This window comes from Kwoniella shivajii, chromosome 7 (genome assembly GCF_035658355.1).
Source record: "Kwoniella shivajii chromosome 7, complete sequence".
NCBI lineage: Eukaryota > Fungi > Basidiomycota > Tremellomycetes > Tremellales > Cryptococcaceae > Kwoniella > Kwoniella shivajii.
In genome coordinates, this window is record NC_085914.1 from 142,532 (window position 1) to 161,662 (window position 19,131).

At 41.6% G+C, this 19,131-nt stretch overlaps 7 protein-coding genes across 7 annotated transcripts; 2 read left to right on the forward strand and 5 right to left on the reverse strand.

Moving 5' to 3' along the window:
- Positions 1–182: 182 nt before the first annotated feature.
- On the reverse strand, positions 183–1,969 carry IL334_005181 (uncharacterized protein; the record flags this gene model as incomplete). Its single annotated transcript, XM_062936895.1, has 8 exons — positions 183–508; positions 618–676; positions 767–870; positions 947–1,090; positions 1,251–1,386; positions 1,512–1,590; positions 1,655–1,710; positions 1,827–1,969. The coding sequence occupies 8 exons, from the start codon at positions 1,967–1,969 to the stop codon at positions 183–185; spliced, it is 1,047 nt and encodes a 348-aa protein (XP_062792946.1).
- Positions 1,970–2,312: 343 nt separating this feature from the next.
- Positions 2,313–4,128, reverse strand: IL334_005182 (uncharacterized protein; the record flags this gene model as incomplete). Its single annotated transcript, XM_062936896.1, has 6 exons — positions 2,313–2,719; positions 2,822–2,927; positions 3,053–3,235; positions 3,375–3,509; positions 3,587–3,708; positions 3,912–4,128. 6 exons carry the CDS (start codon positions 4,126–4,128, stop codon positions 2,313–2,315), a joined length of 1,170 nt encoding a protein of 389 aa, XP_062792947.1.
- A 253-nt stretch (positions 4,129–4,381) lies between these two features.
- On the reverse strand, positions 4,382–6,130 carry IL334_005183 (uncharacterized protein; the record flags this gene model as incomplete). The annotated part of the gene is made up of 4 exons (XM_062936897.1): positions 4,382–4,573; positions 4,641–5,277; positions 5,332–5,421; positions 5,499–6,130. 4 exons carry the CDS (start codon positions 6,128–6,130, stop codon positions 4,382–4,384), a joined length of 1,551 nt encoding a protein of 516 aa, XP_062792948.1.
- Positions 6,131–6,589: 459 nt separating this feature from the next.
- IL334_005184 (uncharacterized protein) lies at positions 6,590–8,808 on the forward strand (the record flags this gene model as incomplete). Its single annotated transcript, XM_062936898.1, has 7 exons — positions 6,590–6,664; positions 6,757–7,008; positions 7,114–7,204; positions 7,272–7,384; positions 7,474–8,190; positions 8,302–8,735; positions 8,799–8,808. 7 exons carry the CDS (start codon positions 6,590–6,592, stop codon positions 8,806–8,808), a joined length of 1,692 nt encoding a protein of 563 aa, XP_062792949.1.
- Positions 8,809–9,048: 240 nt separating this feature from the next.
- On the reverse strand, positions 9,049–10,379 carry IL334_005185 (uncharacterized protein; the record flags this gene model as incomplete). Its single annotated transcript, XM_062936899.1, has 2 exons — positions 9,049–9,669; positions 9,780–10,379. 2 exons carry the CDS (start codon positions 10,377–10,379, stop codon positions 9,049–9,051), a joined length of 1,221 nt encoding a protein of 406 aa, XP_062792950.1.
- A 1,791-nt stretch (positions 10,380–12,170) lies between these two features.
- Positions 12,171–12,677, reverse strand: IL334_005186 (uncharacterized protein; the record flags this gene model as incomplete). Its single annotated transcript, XM_062936900.1, has 1 exon — positions 12,171–12,677. One exon carries the CDS (start codon positions 12,675–12,677, stop codon positions 12,171–12,173), a length of 507 nt encoding a protein of 168 aa, XP_062792951.1.
- Positions 12,678–15,664: 2,987 nt separating this feature from the next.
- IL334_005187 (uncharacterized protein) lies at positions 15,665–18,711 on the forward strand (the record flags this gene model as incomplete). The annotated part of the gene is made up of 4 exons (XM_062936901.1): positions 15,665–17,325; positions 17,389–18,023; positions 18,086–18,563; positions 18,639–18,711. 4 exons carry the CDS (start codon positions 15,665–15,667, stop codon positions 18,709–18,711), a joined length of 2,847 nt encoding a protein of 948 aa, XP_062792952.1.
- Between the last annotated feature and the right edge of the window lie 420 nt (positions 18,712–19,131).

Below are 19,131 nucleotides of genomic sequence, written 5' to 3' on the forward strand. Positions count from 1 at the left end.
ATGCATAGGTATAGTCCTCGTATTTTGAGAGATGACAGGTATATATATGTATATTGTTATTTTTGTATATACATATGTGAGCTGCATCCCATCACCACAACAACTCTCCATCATGGCGCCTTGACATCTCTTATCGTAACCAGTTTCCTCTACTCAACTGTTGTTCACTGCAGAATAGCAACCTATTTCTCGACCTTCATTTCGTTACCTGGCCCAGCGTAATAATGATTTTGGGTAGTCATCAACACGTGAGGAGGAACCATTTCGATAGGAACATTTGCTAATTCCTTGACACCTTGTCCTTGTTCTTGTTGTTCATATATATAGGACATACCACCTGTCATATCTCTTGGTTTTGGATTTGATTCATTCTTATTCATTGTCATTCGATCGATATATCTCCATATTCCATCCATATCAGGAGGAGGAGCCAACATGTTCTGGATCTCGGTTGATATTGTGTGGTAAATAAGATAACATAAACATGCTATGGAGACCTTCTTGTTTACTGTAATATCATAGGAATCAGGTTAGGATCTTCACGCCATATGATTATCTTTCAACTATAAGACGTTGACATCGTTTTGGAGGAAGATAAGAGGGGATGACCAACTTACTGAACGAAACGATAATGATCACGCAGAGTATCTGAACCGTACGAATCCTTTTCTTCCACCTACCCAAGAATCCAAGGGGATAGATAATTAGCTTGTATCCCACAAAGTATGCGGTAAGATGCTTGTTTGTGAGAAAGATAACAACTCACATATCCTCCTGAGCTTCACGCTTCATACTTGCTTCTACCCTTTTCATCAGAACACTTTCATCCGGAGCTGGAGGTTGAGGTAGTTTAGGTCTATTGAAATGTCCCTAAACAGTACGATAAACAATCAAGCTTCAGCTACTTTCCAGTCGGGTAGATCGTTCGATGACCGTTGATACTCACTACATGAGGAGCATTTCCTCCTTCCCACCATAATTCATCCTTTATACTTGCTTCAGGTCGGGTTTTGCCCAATGGGAATGGGAACAATTTAGGTGCTGCAACTTTCGTAGTTAGAAATGCAGAAGGATGAGATCGGGTGTGCGCCTAGAAAGGATACAATCTTTAGTCAGGACCAGAATTGAAAAGAAGAATGTAAAGTAAAACAAAAGGTCGATGCCCCAAGCGAGAGTGATGATCATCAGCTTGAAAGAGAAACTTTCATACAGACCAACTTCAACTCATTCAGAAAAGGGAATTCACTTACCCATAAATCTTGTCTTGGTTTCTTACTGGCAACCAATTTTCGAAATCTGATCGTATCTGGATCTTCAGGTTTAGGTAATTTTGACAATGCTTGATTATACCCATAATAGATGATCGACGTTCTAGCTACATAGAAACTGTTTCACTCATATTAGTGAGGGAATAGGGGAATTTCACCTTTCGCCAAACTCTGGCATTAAGGTTGGGTTCACACGTAGTGCAAAGGGAGTTAAGAGAAGGGCCTGAGGTGAAATCGGCTCACATAACAGCTATAGTCGTTATAGTGCTGAATAACCCGTAAAAAGGTATCATTTCATAGGGCAATGGCACAGCAGACATTCCTACATCACATTACTGTCTATTTAGCAAAGAATTTTGTTTTTGTCCTTTAGTTAGCTAACTCACCTAAGCTTATCATCACCATCACAGCGATACTCTGAGCGACTGGACCGAATTGTAACCTTAGCGACAATCTTCGTCAGCTCACCAAATAAAGGTGATTTCCGGCCACCTTCCTGCTCTGGCTCTCTCACTTTCTCTCTAGTGCGCATTACAGCTGGACAATAGGCATACTCACTCAGGATGAGGTTGTGGCTTTTCCAATTCTTTTCTCAACTTGTTAACCCTCTCTTCATACGCATCAGCACTTGATGATCCTCTTTCTTTTGCTGTCTCAAAATCCTTTTCAGCTTTTTTCAGACGTGCTACTAAACCTGTCATTTTGAGCTCTAATGGCTTTTCCAATTCGTACTGATTCAGTCACCTATTGGCGTCAGGACAAGTATTCTCGGTTTTTTAAGTCTGAATATGACTTTTTTTAAAAGTTTTAAAAGCTAGTGGTCATCAGCAATATCTCTAATTTACCAAGTTAGTCAAATCAGAAACGCCAGATTAGCCCAAAGGAAGGTGAAGGAGTGAATATCACAAAGGACGATCACCTGTTTTTGTAGGTGCATGCGACATACGTCAATGATACTATGAATCGTTTCATCTATACTTTATTTCTTTCGCATCAAGAAACATCTCGATATACTATCTTCTGTTTGGTCACAGACACGAACTATCATCTCCTTAGAGGACTCATGCCGTTCCCTTGTCGACCCCATTGACCCCCGTTCGCACCGAAACTTCCTCCTCCATAACCACCGCCTCCACCACCATATGGATCTTGAGCGGTACCATAACCATCCGTTTGGGGTGCGCCACCGAAATCAGGTTCTATAACACCTTGTTCACCTTCGTCTTCATCTTCATCCACACCAGTCTCTTTCTGAACTGCCAATATCACACCCGCTAGATTTTCCACCAATAAATCTAAACCTTGTTCGACAACTGAACGGACTGGTATAGAGTTCACTGCTTCTGCCGTATAGTAAAATGTTGATGGAACAGCTGTATAATCGAATGGTTCCGAGGGATCAGGTGGAGCTTCGAATACAGCATTTGAAGATAATGGCCATTCTCCACGTTCTGTTGATTGACGTTAGCAAATTATCCGTCATGGAGTTGTGTTCAAACAAATCCACAACGACATGTTGTGATAGAAACTTTGATAGATAGAGAGCAACTCACCATCCGTCTCGAACCAATGTGTAGTATGTCTCAATTTGTTATGAGGGTCATATTCAAAAGCGACAGTGGATAATGGTGACCATTTGGCATGATATTTCGCTATTCCCTAATTGCAGAAAGGAAAGAAAGCATGAGAGTCAGTATTAATAGTCATTGGATATCTCACAAACGATATCATCATGTCTTGACATTCTAAAGTTTCTTCACTTGATATGATGAGGCTACACTCACCTTATAAGCTTTACAGACTAAATCAATCTCTTGACCTTGACCCATTTTAGCTAATAGTATAGGTGCAACTCCAGGTTGACCTTTTCCAACCGGTACACCTAATTCATTATCGCGATTATTGATTATTTGTCTATCATCTTCTGACAAATCAGGTGGTGGTCCATATGGATTCGGTGGTGGTGGCTATCAGATCCCCAATCCAAGATAATATATTTTTCTTGTCAGTTTAATTCAAATGAATATACACTCTAATCTTCTGTGTGAAGAAAGAGGTAATCTCATTTAAGGAAGAGGGAAATAAGATAATTGGATTTTCACTCACCCCTCCTGCACTGGGTACAATCTCCAACATGTCACTTGTGACCTTCATGAATTTCTCTCCATTTGCACCTCTAAACGTAACTTTCAATTTCAACGTTACCATACAATAATAACAACCTTCATCACATTCACAATCCTATCATACCATACAATCAGCTTACACTGAGGGTATTCACACTTTATCTGCATGGATAGGTTCGATAGTGGACTCACCCTCGTATATCTCAATCCCTTCGCTACACCTCTACTTATCAACGGTACTAATCCTAATCTATGTGCTAACATTTCGTCTGGAATAGGTGTTGTATTTTGCAGGAATAGGACTTGATCGATAGCTATCATTTAATAACGGTTAGCATGAGTCGAGGCTGACCTTCACCGATTCAGCATTGTGCTTCGCTCTACCGCTGCTTCCTCCATTAGGCATCCTACATACCATCACGCTTGAACACCGAACACTCAATCTCCTCAGCCATCTATCTTGCTCACCGCTCTATGTTTTCATTTCATCCACCCAATACAAGTTCCATTGACTCACCGATAGTCGGTACATCAGCCATCATGACCCTTCTCAAACTATTGGCATAGGCCAATTCTACTCCACTGAGATGAAATGTTGTTTCTTGATTATTCAAATTCCTGACCAGTAATCTAGGTTGATTCGTTAATCCTAACGGTACATCTATACCTCCAGGTACACCTCCCGTTTGAGGTGCGGACGTTGATGGTCCATTATCGTAGGAGTATCCGTTCATTCTCGATGCTGTGAGGTCTAGTGAGATATAATTGATGAGCTGTGTTTGAAGAACAGAAAGAGAGATTGAAAACATTAAATAGCGAGGTGTAACTAAATGCAAAGCAAGCGAATGAAAAGTGTGTCTGACAATTGCCAGAGATGTTGTGATGGTGGGGGTATCAGGCTCATGCATAGGTGTTTTCTGAAGTGGTGAAGACGATGATAATGATCCCGAAGACAAGCACTTTGCTTTTCTGGCTATGTATGCATGATCATCTCCTGCTAGTATTCAGCAGGCCATCGTATACCACCTTATCCCAATTCTCATCCCATGTTGACCACTCATCTTCTGGATTTCCTGGCTTTCCTGACTTTGTCGCGTCCGGGTATGAACTTTGAGGCTTATCAAAGTACTTTTTGAGATCATCCAGCTTATTTGAAGATGGAAACCCGTCCATCACATTCTATACACCAGTGCAATAAGCATAAGCGACGTTAACTAGTCATGCAATCTATACAAGATTGACTCACGATCAACTGTTTTCCCATCTCCTCACCATCCTCAAAAACCATTCCATTCTTACCATCTTTGACTAATTCACCGATACAACCAAATTTCCTAGCCAGTACAGGTATACCACAACCGAACATATCCACAACTTTCATAGGGAGATCTCTACCTGACGAACTACTATGTAGACTGACACCTAGATCTGCTGATCCGAGTAATGTAGGATAATCTTCTGAAGGTACGAAAACACATCTTACTGTTATATCTTTCCAAGTTGTTCTTTCCCTTCCTTGGACTATCTTCTCGAAAGCTTGTCGTAAACCTCCTTTACCAGTGATGATTACTATCAATTTTGGAAGATCAGTACCGGCGTTGAGGGAGATTTGATAAGCGTCAAGAGCGGTCACGAGTAAAGAGAAATCTTCATCGGCTGTCCAAGATGTTGAAGAGACGACTAAAGCTGGTCTATCAGATCTCAATTGAGCTTCTCCAGAAGATATCTGAGTAAAAAGAATGGAATCTCCTTCACCAATCAAAGAAGGTGGTAACGAAGGTGATAACATTGGTAGTAGTTTAGTGAAAAGGTCATGTTGTTGCGGCACTGATGTATGTTGGAAATGTGATGGTGGTCGATCATGTAAAACTGCTTTTCGTCCTCTGTTATGTGTGTCAGCTTAACTTTGTGAAAGGGATCTAGAAATAGGTACTCACTCAAGTTGCCATTCTTTCACTAAGAACTCTTCCAATGCCCTCGTTACGAATAAATGAGCATACGCAGATTGCCCGAATGTCTTTTCGACCCTATTTTTGGGTTGGTTGAAAAAGCGTCAGCATTTCGGAGAGCTCTGTGATTGACCCAGAAAGCAGAAATCACTCACCATCTCGCTACTTTGACTATAGGTGATTTCATTCCTAATCTCATTGCTAAAATTGAATAACCAGTATTATGCCAATCAACAACCAATTTTGAGCCAGTGTTCAGGACAATGAATTGTGCTACAGCCAAAGTAGGGATTGAAGGTGGATTTTGGATGAATAGGTATTCAGTATTACATGGTATGACCCAAATGATCAGATGGATAACCGAATATATTTGATATATGACTCTTATTGGAGCTCGTATGAACCAAGGTAGAATCGATAATGATTTTGGTGGTTCAATCAAAGGTAATATATGAATATTCGAATTATCAATTAAGTCATTGATTGGTTTAGTTTCGTTGTATCCTATTATCCATGCTTCATATCCTTTTTTAGCTAAACTAGATGAATGATACATCATCCTCGGACTTCTACCAATATCACCTATTACTAGTATCGTTGCTGTCTTTTTTCTTGAAGGACGTAAACTTGTTTGTCGAACCAATAGGACAAAGAACAATGTTGATGGGGCAATTAGGATTAAGAATATCGGAAAGAGTATATGTCCCGGTAGACCTTTTGGGTTGTCTATGAATGGATCATATAGTGGTTTCGAAGGGAAGAACCCTGGTAAGTGAAATGGATCCATGGTGAAAGACTACCTTGATTCGACGAACCTTTCCCTTGAAAGCAGCTGATCAGCTGGGATAACGAGTCAGCAATGAGGCTAGTATTCTACTTTGTTGAGTGAACTAATCAATGGAGATGGTATCTTGCACCCGTTGTCGTCACTTCACTCATTCTCACCATCATCAACAACATCTCCGGTGTCACCTCGGATATCCCAAAACCACCGAATTGCGAAACCACGTGTTTTTGACTGTTTCATGTGCTAGTCACGTGATGTGCACTGTCCATCTCAACGGGATCAAATTATTCCCTCTATGTTATCAAGTAGTACATGGAAATGATTTACTTCAGAATCATCAAAAAATTAAAATATAATTAGTTAATATCAGCTCATCTGTATGTATATCGACATTCCAACTACTCATCGATACTCAACAGCCATCCTCATGAAACCTCGAATATAGCACATCGGATCACAATGAGGGATAACGGTAAAGAATCTGTGCGGTTGTGTGAACATATAGTCCGACAAGCATTTGGGGATGTCATATGTGTGAGTGAATCTTCATTCAATGGCCTCAATCGCTTCTTGTCTCTTTTCAGATACCCAGTCATCCAGCTCATATCTTTTGATTGGATTGATAGCGCGTGGCGTCCACATTACTGAATAGAGGTAGATTACCTTCATCTACAATATCGAGATTGTCAGCTTTACCCAAATCTACCACACAAGCATCATTGTTAATTTTGATTCAACATGATTTGGTCCAAACGAACGGAGCTTCATACAAAGATACAGGAGAAGAAGAACAGTTTGAGTTTGACACTTTGACCTGTTTGATGAGATTAAGATGGGGTAGAATAATGGCTATAACTCATCAAAAATACGATGACATCGTATGTCATCCTTTATTCCCTTTCCCTTTCCCTATTCCCATCCATTTTTCAATATCATTGGAGAATACAGACATTCGGCTAATCAGATTGGTATTGGGAGTATAGGCTTTGGAGATAGTTAGGATGTTGATGATTTATGGTAAATTGAAGATACCAGATATCATCTCTGCTTGTGCGGGATCAAGTGATGCTTCACGTAAGTATTGATAACGACACAAATCCCAGAAAGTCTCGGCTGACATACAATCGCTTGTCCTATATAGGTGCGGATGCAGTGAACACCACTTTGATCGCATTGGTCAGAGCGCAATTTATACGTCCGACTTCACCAGAAATGCATATTCTTGAATCGGATCTCGTACAACGGCGATATCAAGTGAGTGTTTTTGACTCGTTTCTCTTAAGCGTCCCGATGAAACTCTTTTCGGTTCTCGGATGCCGTACTGATGCTTGGTTTCATCTCAGGCTCATAGGAAGGAAATGTCCGCATCGAAAAACACAGCCATGTTATCAGCTAATGACCTGGACAACTGTATGAAACAAGCTCAACATGAAATTGGAGAAGAAAGAGCAGATCTTCAGGACATACGACGGATACTTATTGAACGACCCAAGATTGATAAAGATAAAAAGAAACGTAAAGGTAAACTCAACGAAGAGTTCGATTACGATTTGAAGAAAGATGTTCATTTGAGAATCAATTACGATCGATATGGTCTATTGATTCGAAATGAATTGATAGTTCAAGCAGCTGAAGAAAGATGGAACAAAGCAGCTGGAACAGTTATGCGTGCAATACTAGAAGCTGCATTAAAAGACAATTCGTCAATGAAAGAAGAAAGAACAAACGATTCGATTGGGGTAAATGAAATAGTCTCACATATCCCACATAAAGATTACCCTCTATTATCAGCTGGATTAGCAATAAGTTCAAGAGCTACAATACCGGAATTAGTTAGGAATTACTTGAATATCTTGGCTGGAGATGATGGTGCTGCTGGACATTTCACTTTCTTGAGAAAAGATAATGGAACGAATCCAGGTTATATTGTTGAAATTGAAATCATCTGTAGGAAACTGAGAGAGAACATCTTGTATCAATTGGTCAGAGAACAATTAGGAAATAAAGCCGCAAGAGTCTTGGCTGTTGTCAGTAAAAGTAGTAAAGCTTTTGAGACAACTGTGAGTGTTTCAATCTGAATCCGAAAACAGAACCCTTCCCTATCTCTACAATTCGTGGTATCAAATACTTGTTAAACTCGGCGTTAGGCTGACTTGTCCGACCTAAAATAGATTCGAGATTGTGCAATGTTACCGTTGATGGATGCGAGAAAGCATCTAGCGAATTTGCAACGGTTATCACTGGTCGAAACTCAGGAAGTACCGAAAACAGCAGCTAAATCCAGAATGGGTTTACCGCCTTCAGCAGAATATCACTTATGGGCAATGGACGAAGCGCGTGTTTATGGTGTTTTGTTGACCAACGTATACAAAGCGTTAGGTAACATATTGCAGAGGAGATCTACCGAAATCGAAAAGAAGAAAATTGTTTTAGCGAGAGAAAGTAGAACGGAGGGACATGAAGGTGGAAGAGGTTTATTACAATTGAAGGATCAAGAAGATTTGTTGGAGTTGGATGATATTGTCAAAAAATTCACTTTGGCAGAAATGAGATCGGAATTAGTCGTTTTCATATTAAGAGATTTGCCTGGTTCACAAAGTCAAAAGTGAGCTTTTCGCTATCTTTTTCATATCCGAGGAGGAATATTAAAGCTGATGTTTTGACTTAGGACTGGTTAGTTTTAACGATTTGCAATGATGATATGTGTGAAGTATAATGCATTTTCTGCCATCAGTAGCAGATATCTTAATCTGGCAATTGTTACTGAATCTTCAATGATCATACTGACTTATTGACAATTATTTTATACTAATTAGTTGTATGGATCAAGATGATCTTGCAGACATCTCCCTCTTCGTACAGCCCCTTTCCCTCACACAAGGTCCGTCGCTTCTTCTCGACCTCCATGTCCCTCGCACTCACCACCAATCGGCGTCTCTAGCCGTTGCCGTAGCCCAAATAGCACATCTCCAAACGCGCCTTCTATTTTTCCATGATTTATCATAATTCCACCAATACCACACATCTTTCATTTCCCATCCGTGTTCTTGTTCGATTTCCCCTCGATCTGTCCAAGCCAAACATATGGCATCTCTGATTGGATTATCGAATGATTCCTCTAAAGCTGACCATAATTGCGAAGCTGATCCTACACCAGTGGGATTAGCTCTCCATCTCTGCAAACACGAGTTCCTAAAAGATTTAACTGAATCCAATATTAACATCACCCATATAGAAGATGGTAAAGATATATAATATAGCTCGGAACATGTAAAAGACACTGATTGGAATGAATTGATTGAGATTGGATCAAGGATCGGAGTTGTATCGGCTTTCCTCTCTGTTTCCCTGCAGGAAGCTAATGATGGAAGTGGTGTATCGTCTAACAGGAAATGGAATATGCGATTGAGGATGGGTAAAGGTAATTTTGTCATAAGGGAACTCTGTTCAGGTCGAACTTGGTTATTTAATAAGATGTCGTTGAAAGTGGACATAATTAATGTTGGTTTGGAAATCGTCAAGGGTGATATCAAGTCATCCTGTAAAAGGTATAGTCAGTGTTCAATTTCAACAGAAATATAAGCATTGACTGAAATATAGTATCCACAAGGAGGATTTGAGTTCAATTCCAAGGATTTTTTTCATTTACCTCCAATAGATGATTCCCGTTCCTAGCGAATCTTTCTCTCATATCGAACATGCCACCCCAATAACCAGGGGTCATAACGACCGGTTCTTTTTTGCCTTTACGATCTTTCAGTCCTTCTGGAACAGCGAACGCTTTATCTTCAGCTTGGTTTGACCATGGACCATGTCCTGTCCATCTAGGTAATGACCAACTCAACAAGACACCTTCTTCGTGCGTCTTACTGTTGTTCAGGGATTTACGGGTCGTAGATCGGATGATTGATACACAATATGAATGGATAGGTATAATCCTTCTGGGTGGATCGATACGTCGCCCCGATTTCACTTTCACTTGAGAGGACGCAATACCAAGTGGAAGTGGAATTGGAAGTGAAGAAGGCTCCATAGAAGAAAACAGGAAAGGAAGTGGATCAGTTAATCCTGATGATAGACGTAAACAATACCAAGCAGATAACCATTCTTCCGGATCATATTCTGCATTAATACCAGAAGCAGAGGATGAGTACGATGATCCCGAAGCCATATACGGGTTGGGGAGTGGTAGACGGGGAAGAAGGCAGGGTGCTGAACAGATTGAACAATATAATGGTGGGCTCAACATGATCGTAAGTTATACAGTAGTAGTGAAGTACTTTGTCGAGATGTCTTTTTCGCGATCGTGGCGAATTTCGTTGAAAACGTGATGGATAATGCGATGTTGATGTATCTTGCTTGCTACTTTCTCTAATGTATTCTAGATGATGCAGGATGGACAAGGTACTTTATGATTGTGTGAGAGCGGTTACTTCATATCACTGAAACTATGTTATCAAAGTTTGGATCTGAAGCGAGCTGGGCAGGATAAGATCGATTCGTCTTCAACGAAATTTTACAGTATATATAGTATGAGTAGTATACACAATCAGTGATGTTCATTTGCTCGTTTTTAGTAGTCATGGTCAAAGGTAAGAACAAAACATACAATACATGAACCTTCCTTCCTTTCATCAAGGAGGAGGACACGAACAATCCTTTGGGTACGTACCCCGAAAGAAGGAGAAGAAGAGGCTACATACTGTAGCGAAATGCCGCCACTCTCATACCTTTTCATACAACTGGACTGAAGCTCAATCGAATTTATGTCAGAATTTCGCCGTATCGTATGAGAGAACGCATAGGCTAACCTGGATCTACATGATGAAAGAGTATACTGTTATCGATATCACAAAGGAGATAACTCGTCGCGGGACTGAAATGATTACAAAGTACGTGTTTTACTCAATTTCAATTGCCTAACTCGACTTCTAGTCTGATATTATCAATTTCTTGATCACTCAGATATCTGTGACTTAACGTGATCTTGTATTCAGGAAATCTACGACCGGTCTTACAAGCGTATGTGAAGAGATTTTTTTCAAAGAGGTATTCGGAGTCTTCCTTCCTCATAATACTGTTTTTGTTTGCATCGCCCATTTGTGAGCATATACTATCGGTGACCGATTTCAACTCTTTTTCGCAGGCTTTCTTGGAGAGCGAGAGGGAAGTTGGCCATTTACTTGCTCCTAAATCTTGGTAAGTCATTGGACACGTATAATTTGGTCTCAATAAAGAAGTTGAATCGTCCGTTTGATCAATGGGATGTTGGACTGATGGCGTCAATTTGAAGTGCCCTCTGTGCGTTGTACCAGTACTAGAAGAGGACATGATGATTTGACAAGGATATCTGAGCAAGGCACGAGGCTCGTAATAAGTGATAACGGATCAAAGTGAATGAGTTGTACTGAAAGTAAGATGTACAATGATGTGGCACCTGATCAAGCAGGTGAAATTGAGTGAGACAACAAGTTTTCGAAGAGAAGGGAAATGTTGATAACAAAGCCAGTTTATATATCTTATCATTCGTACTAAGAGTCCATCCATTCCACTTCTTGCATTCGATTGTAGCAGGACTGCGCACTTTACACACCTTTGATCGGAAACAATTCTCGTTTGTCGGAAGCTATCGTTCACGCAATGATGCTGACCAAAAATTATGTGGAGCTTCAAACCTGGATTGCTGTTTGGTCGGTCTTAACAAGGTCTTTTGATAGTCGGAGTTGACTAATCTCACTTTGACTTACTGGATTATAGTAAGTGATCAGGATCATGCAACCCCTACTTTCACTCGGAGCTGAAACTGATTGTGGCAAAGGGTTTGAGTACTACGTTTATTCGTGTTCCGAAGAAGGAGATCAGGTAATATATCACCCTGGTATACCACCCTGGTATACCACCCTGGTATACCACCGCGAGTACAGTATATCATGCAGCAAGCTGAGAGATTGAAGATGCTTTACTAAGATTGTACAGTGCGTATCAAAGTACATGTAAAAATCAGATACTAAAGCTGATACTGTATGCACAGTATAAAAATCTAATCCTCTTCAGTAGGTTTATGAGATGTCTTTTGAGATTCATCCAAACCTTTCTCATCAACATCATCATCATCTTCTTCTTCTTCTAGAGTCTTCTTATCATACTTGACATGAAATCCGAATTTTTCATATTTCTCGGAGAATCGAGCAGCTAATTTATCAATTGATTTGCACAATACCCATTTAGCACCATTTTCACTCTCGTTGATTTGCATGGTGGATCCTGGATGATTTGCACTTTTGATCATAGTATAAACCCCCATTCTGAGATGTGTATCGGCACACAACGTCGAGAGAGATCTTATTCTGCTTTGGTTATTTTGGGAACATCCGATGGGACAGGCACATTTCCATAATTTATGTCCTTTCCAATATGGATTATCCCTCGTGCTCACTCTTGGCGTAAGTGTGAATCCTGGAGAGGGGGATGAGTCAGGATCTTCTTCAGAAGATGCACATGCACATTTCAAAGATTCTTTCTTGATGGAATCACGACTGCTTGACATTATGTGGTAGACTTAAGCGCGGCGAGAGTTCAAAAATTATTCCCTGGGATCGTGGTGAATCTTTAATGACAAGTGAACGACTAGGTGCTTTCTTTGCAATAAGGGAGAACGATGAAAAGAAAGAGAATATCAATATTATAGAAGTAGCCTCTGGTTATTTTCTTGTGTATACTGTATCTTCAATAGTAGCACATCACTTCAGATGACGAACCTTTCACGCTGTCTTCTTGTGCCTCATAAGCCTTCCACTCCCCATGAAGGTCAGTTGAGAGAAAGGATCTGCCACTGAACGCGGAATTCGATATATACTGTTACAATGGTCGAGGTCCTCACAGAGCAATGATACAAGGGATCTTGGTCTGACTGTCCAAGTCGTCTTTTTCTCGGTCAGTGGAGACGAACGTATACTGATGGGTGACATGGTAAACAACAAGCAGATAGAAAGTCTCAATATGAATGGACGATGATTGACTGATGCAGCTCACTGAAGATGGTTTATACGAAAGAGAAAGAGAATTACGCATCAATCATGTCACACTTGTAATGACGCGAGACTGAGCACAAGCAAACACAGGACATGAGACGTCTCTCCCGTCATTACTCAGAATATGAAAGGTGGTCTATTCAGGAGATCAAAAGATCTCGAAAGGACATTTCGGTCATCAACGGAGAAAAGTCTGGCGGAGTCATGTCGGCACGTAAATTGTGTTTCTACGAAGCTGTATGGCGTGCTTGATGTCTGTCATCGTCATGAGTTAGCGATCAAATACTGATTGTATTGATGGGATATTAGAAACGATCAGCATTGGACTTGAAACAATACTCGCTAACAAGGCTCGACCATCATGCATCATCCCACACATTCCTCTATTTCTATCGAATAAAAAAGTATAAAAACGCCACCTGAAATCCCACTCTTTCTTTTTGTCATCCGCCACGAGCAATAACGTGTCGAAAGTAGTTTAAATTACCCTGAGAGGATACAAACAACGTCATCCCCCTTGTTCGTGCCTTTCTTTTTCTTTTCTCTTTGCTCTTTGTTCTTTTTCTCTAGGGTTGTTTATCATGTCAACCTCAACGCATCTAATAGCGACAGCATGTCTAGTATGTGGATTTGAGAGATGATGGGGTATTGTGATGCATGTGAATGAAACATACTCCAAGAATACTCGCGTACGTGACATACCACATGTGCCATGAAGAGAAAAAGCGGTGTTGTGAAAAATCAACATCAAAAAGAAAAAGTCCGGGGCCCGGTCTTTGCCGAAAATGAGAATGTTATTTTCATCACGGTTACAGAATAACTTGTACAGGTTAGACTACTCTAAACATCTTTCGCAGTTGGGTGTTGTTGTCATCATTGATCGTTCAACAAAACATCCTTCGTACCGCTCAACATACTCACACGACCAACAGAAAAGACGACACACCAGAGATAGGACGGAAAAGGATCATCCAAAGACTGAGTAGAAATACGAAGATTCAACTAGGATAACGTCAGAGGATTTATCATCTTTGGGGATTTTTGATCTCTACAGTTGGTGAGTAAGGTATTAGAGTGTCATATTTCTGCGTACATCTGAGCTCTTTCTTTGCCTCTTCTTGAAACTTTGCATTCCATCAATGTTCATCGTCCACATTTATCTTATCCACTTGATCCTTAACCTCCTTTTTGAGGGTTTTCCACCGTTTTTAACCTGTTCACCCACATGACCATTTCTGATTACATCTATTCCTGTATTCCTGTATCCCAACTTGACACAATTCCCATCCTGTCTATGGTCTGTGCTTCCTTTCTCCTGTTGAATCTATCGCGTATCCCCATTCTCTTTTCACTTGACAACATCACAAAGCGTGTTCATGGTATCAAAGTGAGCAGAGTGAACAACAAGGTGGTCCGTGCCAAGACTCCTGTTATATATCCTAGGAAACATTCCTGTCTCGTTTAAACATACTCTTTGCTCTTTCATGCTGCGTATGAGTTATACTTTGATTGTCTTTTCTTTCGTCGCCATCCCAAATTCCACACATACCTGTTCATCAATCGCATCCCTTGAGAAACACACATACAACACGCTTATACAATCATTGTATACAAACACACTCTCCCCACTCCACCATACCCTTCTCACCTTGACTCGCACATACCTCCTTCTCCTATTCAATTCACACCCCTTTGTTGTGCTTGCTTCTTCACGATCAACAACTTCTTTTATCTCCCAATCGAATGACAATTGATGATTGATATTTGACCTTACCTCCTTCCTGCTTCTTTGTGCCATCGTATCACAGATCACATCATAGCCACTTGCATCCCGAGACAAAACAACATAAACGTAAATTCAACAAAAAAAGCAAAATAAAAATAAGTCTCGGTAATCGACGACTATCAAGTACGAGTATACGACACAAGTTCCAACACCGCTTGCGGATTTTCCAATACGGTGGTTCTTCATTCTTCTCATCACATTACAACAACACATCTTAGCTATCTCCACTCCGAAACAGTGCTGCATCGTGAGTTCCCTATCCCACCACACAATACCCTCAAAAGTAATTCTCGTTTCAACCACTTTTCCTACTCGAGCCGGACTGTTCAATGATGAATGGTCCGTGTAACTCTTTCTCATCCCACTCCGTTGTTCCAATTTCTCAGTCCATCCTTTGATTTCTCTCACTCATTCTATCCATCTTTCACAAATCCCTTTACTTTCTCCTGCATACAAAAACAATCCATCAAGCACTCTCATCTGACCATTGACTATGAATCTCGTAGCGTCGAAATACAACTAAATAATTACCTCTGCGCAGCCTTTCTGACCCAAATCTGCGATCCACAATTGGATGAAAAGATAGATTCGATCGTTGACGGTGTTTGTTGTAAGTCCCATATACACTGCTCTCAACTTCCTTCCACGTCTCCACCACTCCAAGCCCCAAATCAACACGATCTTCCTGTTGACCCTTGACCCTTGACACCCAGCACCATGGCAGCTGTGATGCAACCTTCCACTCATCGTCCTCCATCTATGGACCGAGCACCATCATTTGATCAACCAAGATCACGTTCCACTCCACCTTTCACGTCCCCATACGATTCATCTGCCCCTCATGTACGAACCAACTCAACATCCTCATCATCCAACGCTTCTCCCTATAATCAACCTTTCACAGGTGTATCGTCGGCAGGAGGTTCATCATATTTCCCTCCGAATCATCATCATCAACAACAAATGTACAACGTTGGTCTAGGTGTCCAACAACAATCCTGGACCTCAAATCCCGTTCCAGCGACTGCTTTCTACAATCCTCCTTTCAATTCTTTTCCAAATCCCAATCAGCAACCACAACACATCTTCCACAATCACAATCAAAATCAAAGCCATCAACAATTCCAGCAGTCGCAAGCGGATTTCGCAGCTTGGGCAAACGCTTATCAACACATGGTAATGGCTTCCGTTCAGAATAGCTCTCATCAAGGATCAACAGGTGGTCAAACTCCTCCCGTCACAACGGATCATTCAAATCACGATGCAAGAAGACGAACAAGCTCCGGTCCAGGTGGTCAACATTTTACGAATGGTAAAGGTAATGCAGGTTACTTTGATAGTCAATCTCAACCAAGACAGTCATCCGTACAACCGCAACAGCAACAAGACTATTCGAATGTCACTACATCATCAGTCCAAGCACCTCCTAAAGCTCAGCAACAGCAACAACAGCAGTCCTATCATCCATATAAGCGGGGTCCATCGAACAAGCCATCCAGAGAACAACTTCCTAGATCCACCTCGATGCCTTCAGGTTTACAAGAACCTGTAACGGCTATCCCTCGCTCTTCTTCAGGATCTATTCCTCAAGAACAACCGAGAACTCAACCTAGCCAGGCACCTCGTGCTCAACCTGCCTCCATACCCGTTGAAAAACAACGAGAAGCTCACGTTCCGCCTATAGAAGCGATTGTACCTCCACCCAAAATTGGCGATCATTCTCGAACCAACTCATCTGGCAGTGAGCGTTCCGGTGCTCGAGAAATTCCTGTTTCTGCTCCCCGTACGTCTTCTCCAGCACCTCCAAGAGCGACTGCTATTCCCTCCAGAGCGTCCACGCCTCTCCATCCTGGACCTATAACCAATGCAACCAATACTCCTATGGGCTCTCGGTCTTCACCCCTCTCACAACCTGCTTCCACTCCCGAGCCTACCGACAAGATGGTTAAAACTGGAGGATTGAAGGGCAGACTACGCAAAGCTCTTGATAAAGATTCGAAGAAGGAGCAAAGGTTTGCGCCTCCACCTGCTCCTGCGCCCGTGCCCGTTAGTAAACAATCCCTACCACCTAAGCATTACACCACACCATCAGAGTCTTCGACTCGGTCTGCGACTCCTCCAGCTACGCCTCCACAGGATTTCAGAGCTCCATCAGCACCATTCACCATGAATCCAGCTGCAATGGGCAGTGAGATCAGCTTGGCAGAGACGGAGCGTACCGCCACAGTCGGAGGAGAACAAAAGGAAAAGGGAAAGAGAAGCTTGTTCAGGATGAAAAACATGTCCACGGATAACATCTCCTTGTCTTCTACAGTATCATCCGCGAGTATGATGATCAGGAAAATGGGCAGTATAGGTAAACTTGCAAGAAGGAACAGGTGAGCTCTATTATCCAGCTATACTCTGTTGATGACAAAGCTGATGATTCATTGACAATGTAGCTTGATGGGCATATCTCGGATCTTCAAGGACAAACCTAAGGAAGGCGAAGATGCAGCCTTACCTGAAAAGGATGCGAAGAAGAAAAAGGAAAAGAAGAATAAGAAGGGTAAAGGTGAAGCTGCACCTGCGGCTATCTCTCATGCGACCGCAGAATCGGATCGTCTAAATGAGGACGATGATAGAGCTTTGGCTGGACTATCGCCCGCTGCCAAGCTTGCTCGTCAGCATACACTGAAATCTAGAGCCGAAGCTACACACAAGGATATCTCGCCAATATCCGGTGGAACAGGTGAACCCACCTGGGATCAGAATACTACCACTCGACAAGCCCCTAATGGATCCCTGCCATCTCTAGCAAGTGTTGGAGCATCAATGTCAAATCCTAATGGATCAACCGCTCCTGAGGTAGTGCGCGTTCATCACTCTCAGGCACCAACCGTAGTTCACGCTGTTGCGGTTACCGATCAGGAATACGACTCGGAAGATGATTCTTCTGAAGGTGAAACTGTTGAAGATGTGACCATGACTCTTGCGAAGACGAGATTGTCCGCCGAGGCAGATGCTGAATTCCAAGCTACTTGGGGTAACGCATGGATAGACAGAGCCGCCATACCTAAGAAAGGTATCTTGAAGTGTAAGCGGTATTATACCTCGATTGTTTCGTGAATGTTGTCGCTGATACGAGGTGGGCTGTAGCAATTTCGTCATACTCGAAAGAAGATGAGGCAAATGCCAATCGACAAAGATCGAACTCTGCCCATCATACCACATTCAAAACGCCTCCTGGACCATTGGCACAATTGCCTTCGTCCAATCCTGCTTTACTAGATGGACTGGTTCATCCCAGTCCTCAAGTTGATCCTACTTATGACCCTTTTTCGCCTTCATTCTCACCATTCGATACTCCCGCACCACCTGTATCGGCCAATACAGATTCAATCTACGCCAACCCTTCACACAATTCATCTGCACCTGCTTTATCGATATTGGGTCATAATGCTATCCACAAACCACCTCAAACTAGAGCAATGACTGCTCCGATCAGAAGAAGGATTGATTGGGCACCTGAGTGTGCTGTGTACCAAACATACGATAGTGGTACATATGATAGAAGGAGTGAACCTGCTACCTGTAATAGGTTGACTCCTGAATTAGCCATGGCTATCAAACAAGAGTGAGTATAAGTTACGCTTGGATTACAGATGGGGATTGCTTTAATCGCTGACTCTAAAATCTGGTGTCCTTTCAGGTTGAACGCCTTCAAACTGGAGATGCCGGTACATCCTTCGTCTAAGAAGTATACGCATTACTTTGCATGGTGAGTGATTGATCAGCTTTTGTATGCTGCAAAACAAGCGTCAAGCTAAGAATCATATCTTCATTTGTTTGTAGATTCCTAGAAGGTCAAACTGTTATTCAATCTACATCCAATTCAATGTCTTCCAACACGATTTCATTATTAACATATCACATTTCGACTGGATCTGAGTCTCTGAGTGACGAAAAGGAATTCATACAAATAACTTAACATCACACACTATAACATAATCTTCCAATTAGTCTTCTTGAAGAAGAAGTTTCACAAATAGATACCAAGCATGTTCCAAAACTTTTTATCCGATAGATATGACAGGTTCTAATCCTTTTTCCTTGCATCTTGTTCATTACTTTCTTCCTCTCCGATCACATGTTTTGTTTTCCATTCCTTATTTCAAACTTTCGTGTATACCTGTATATTTCAT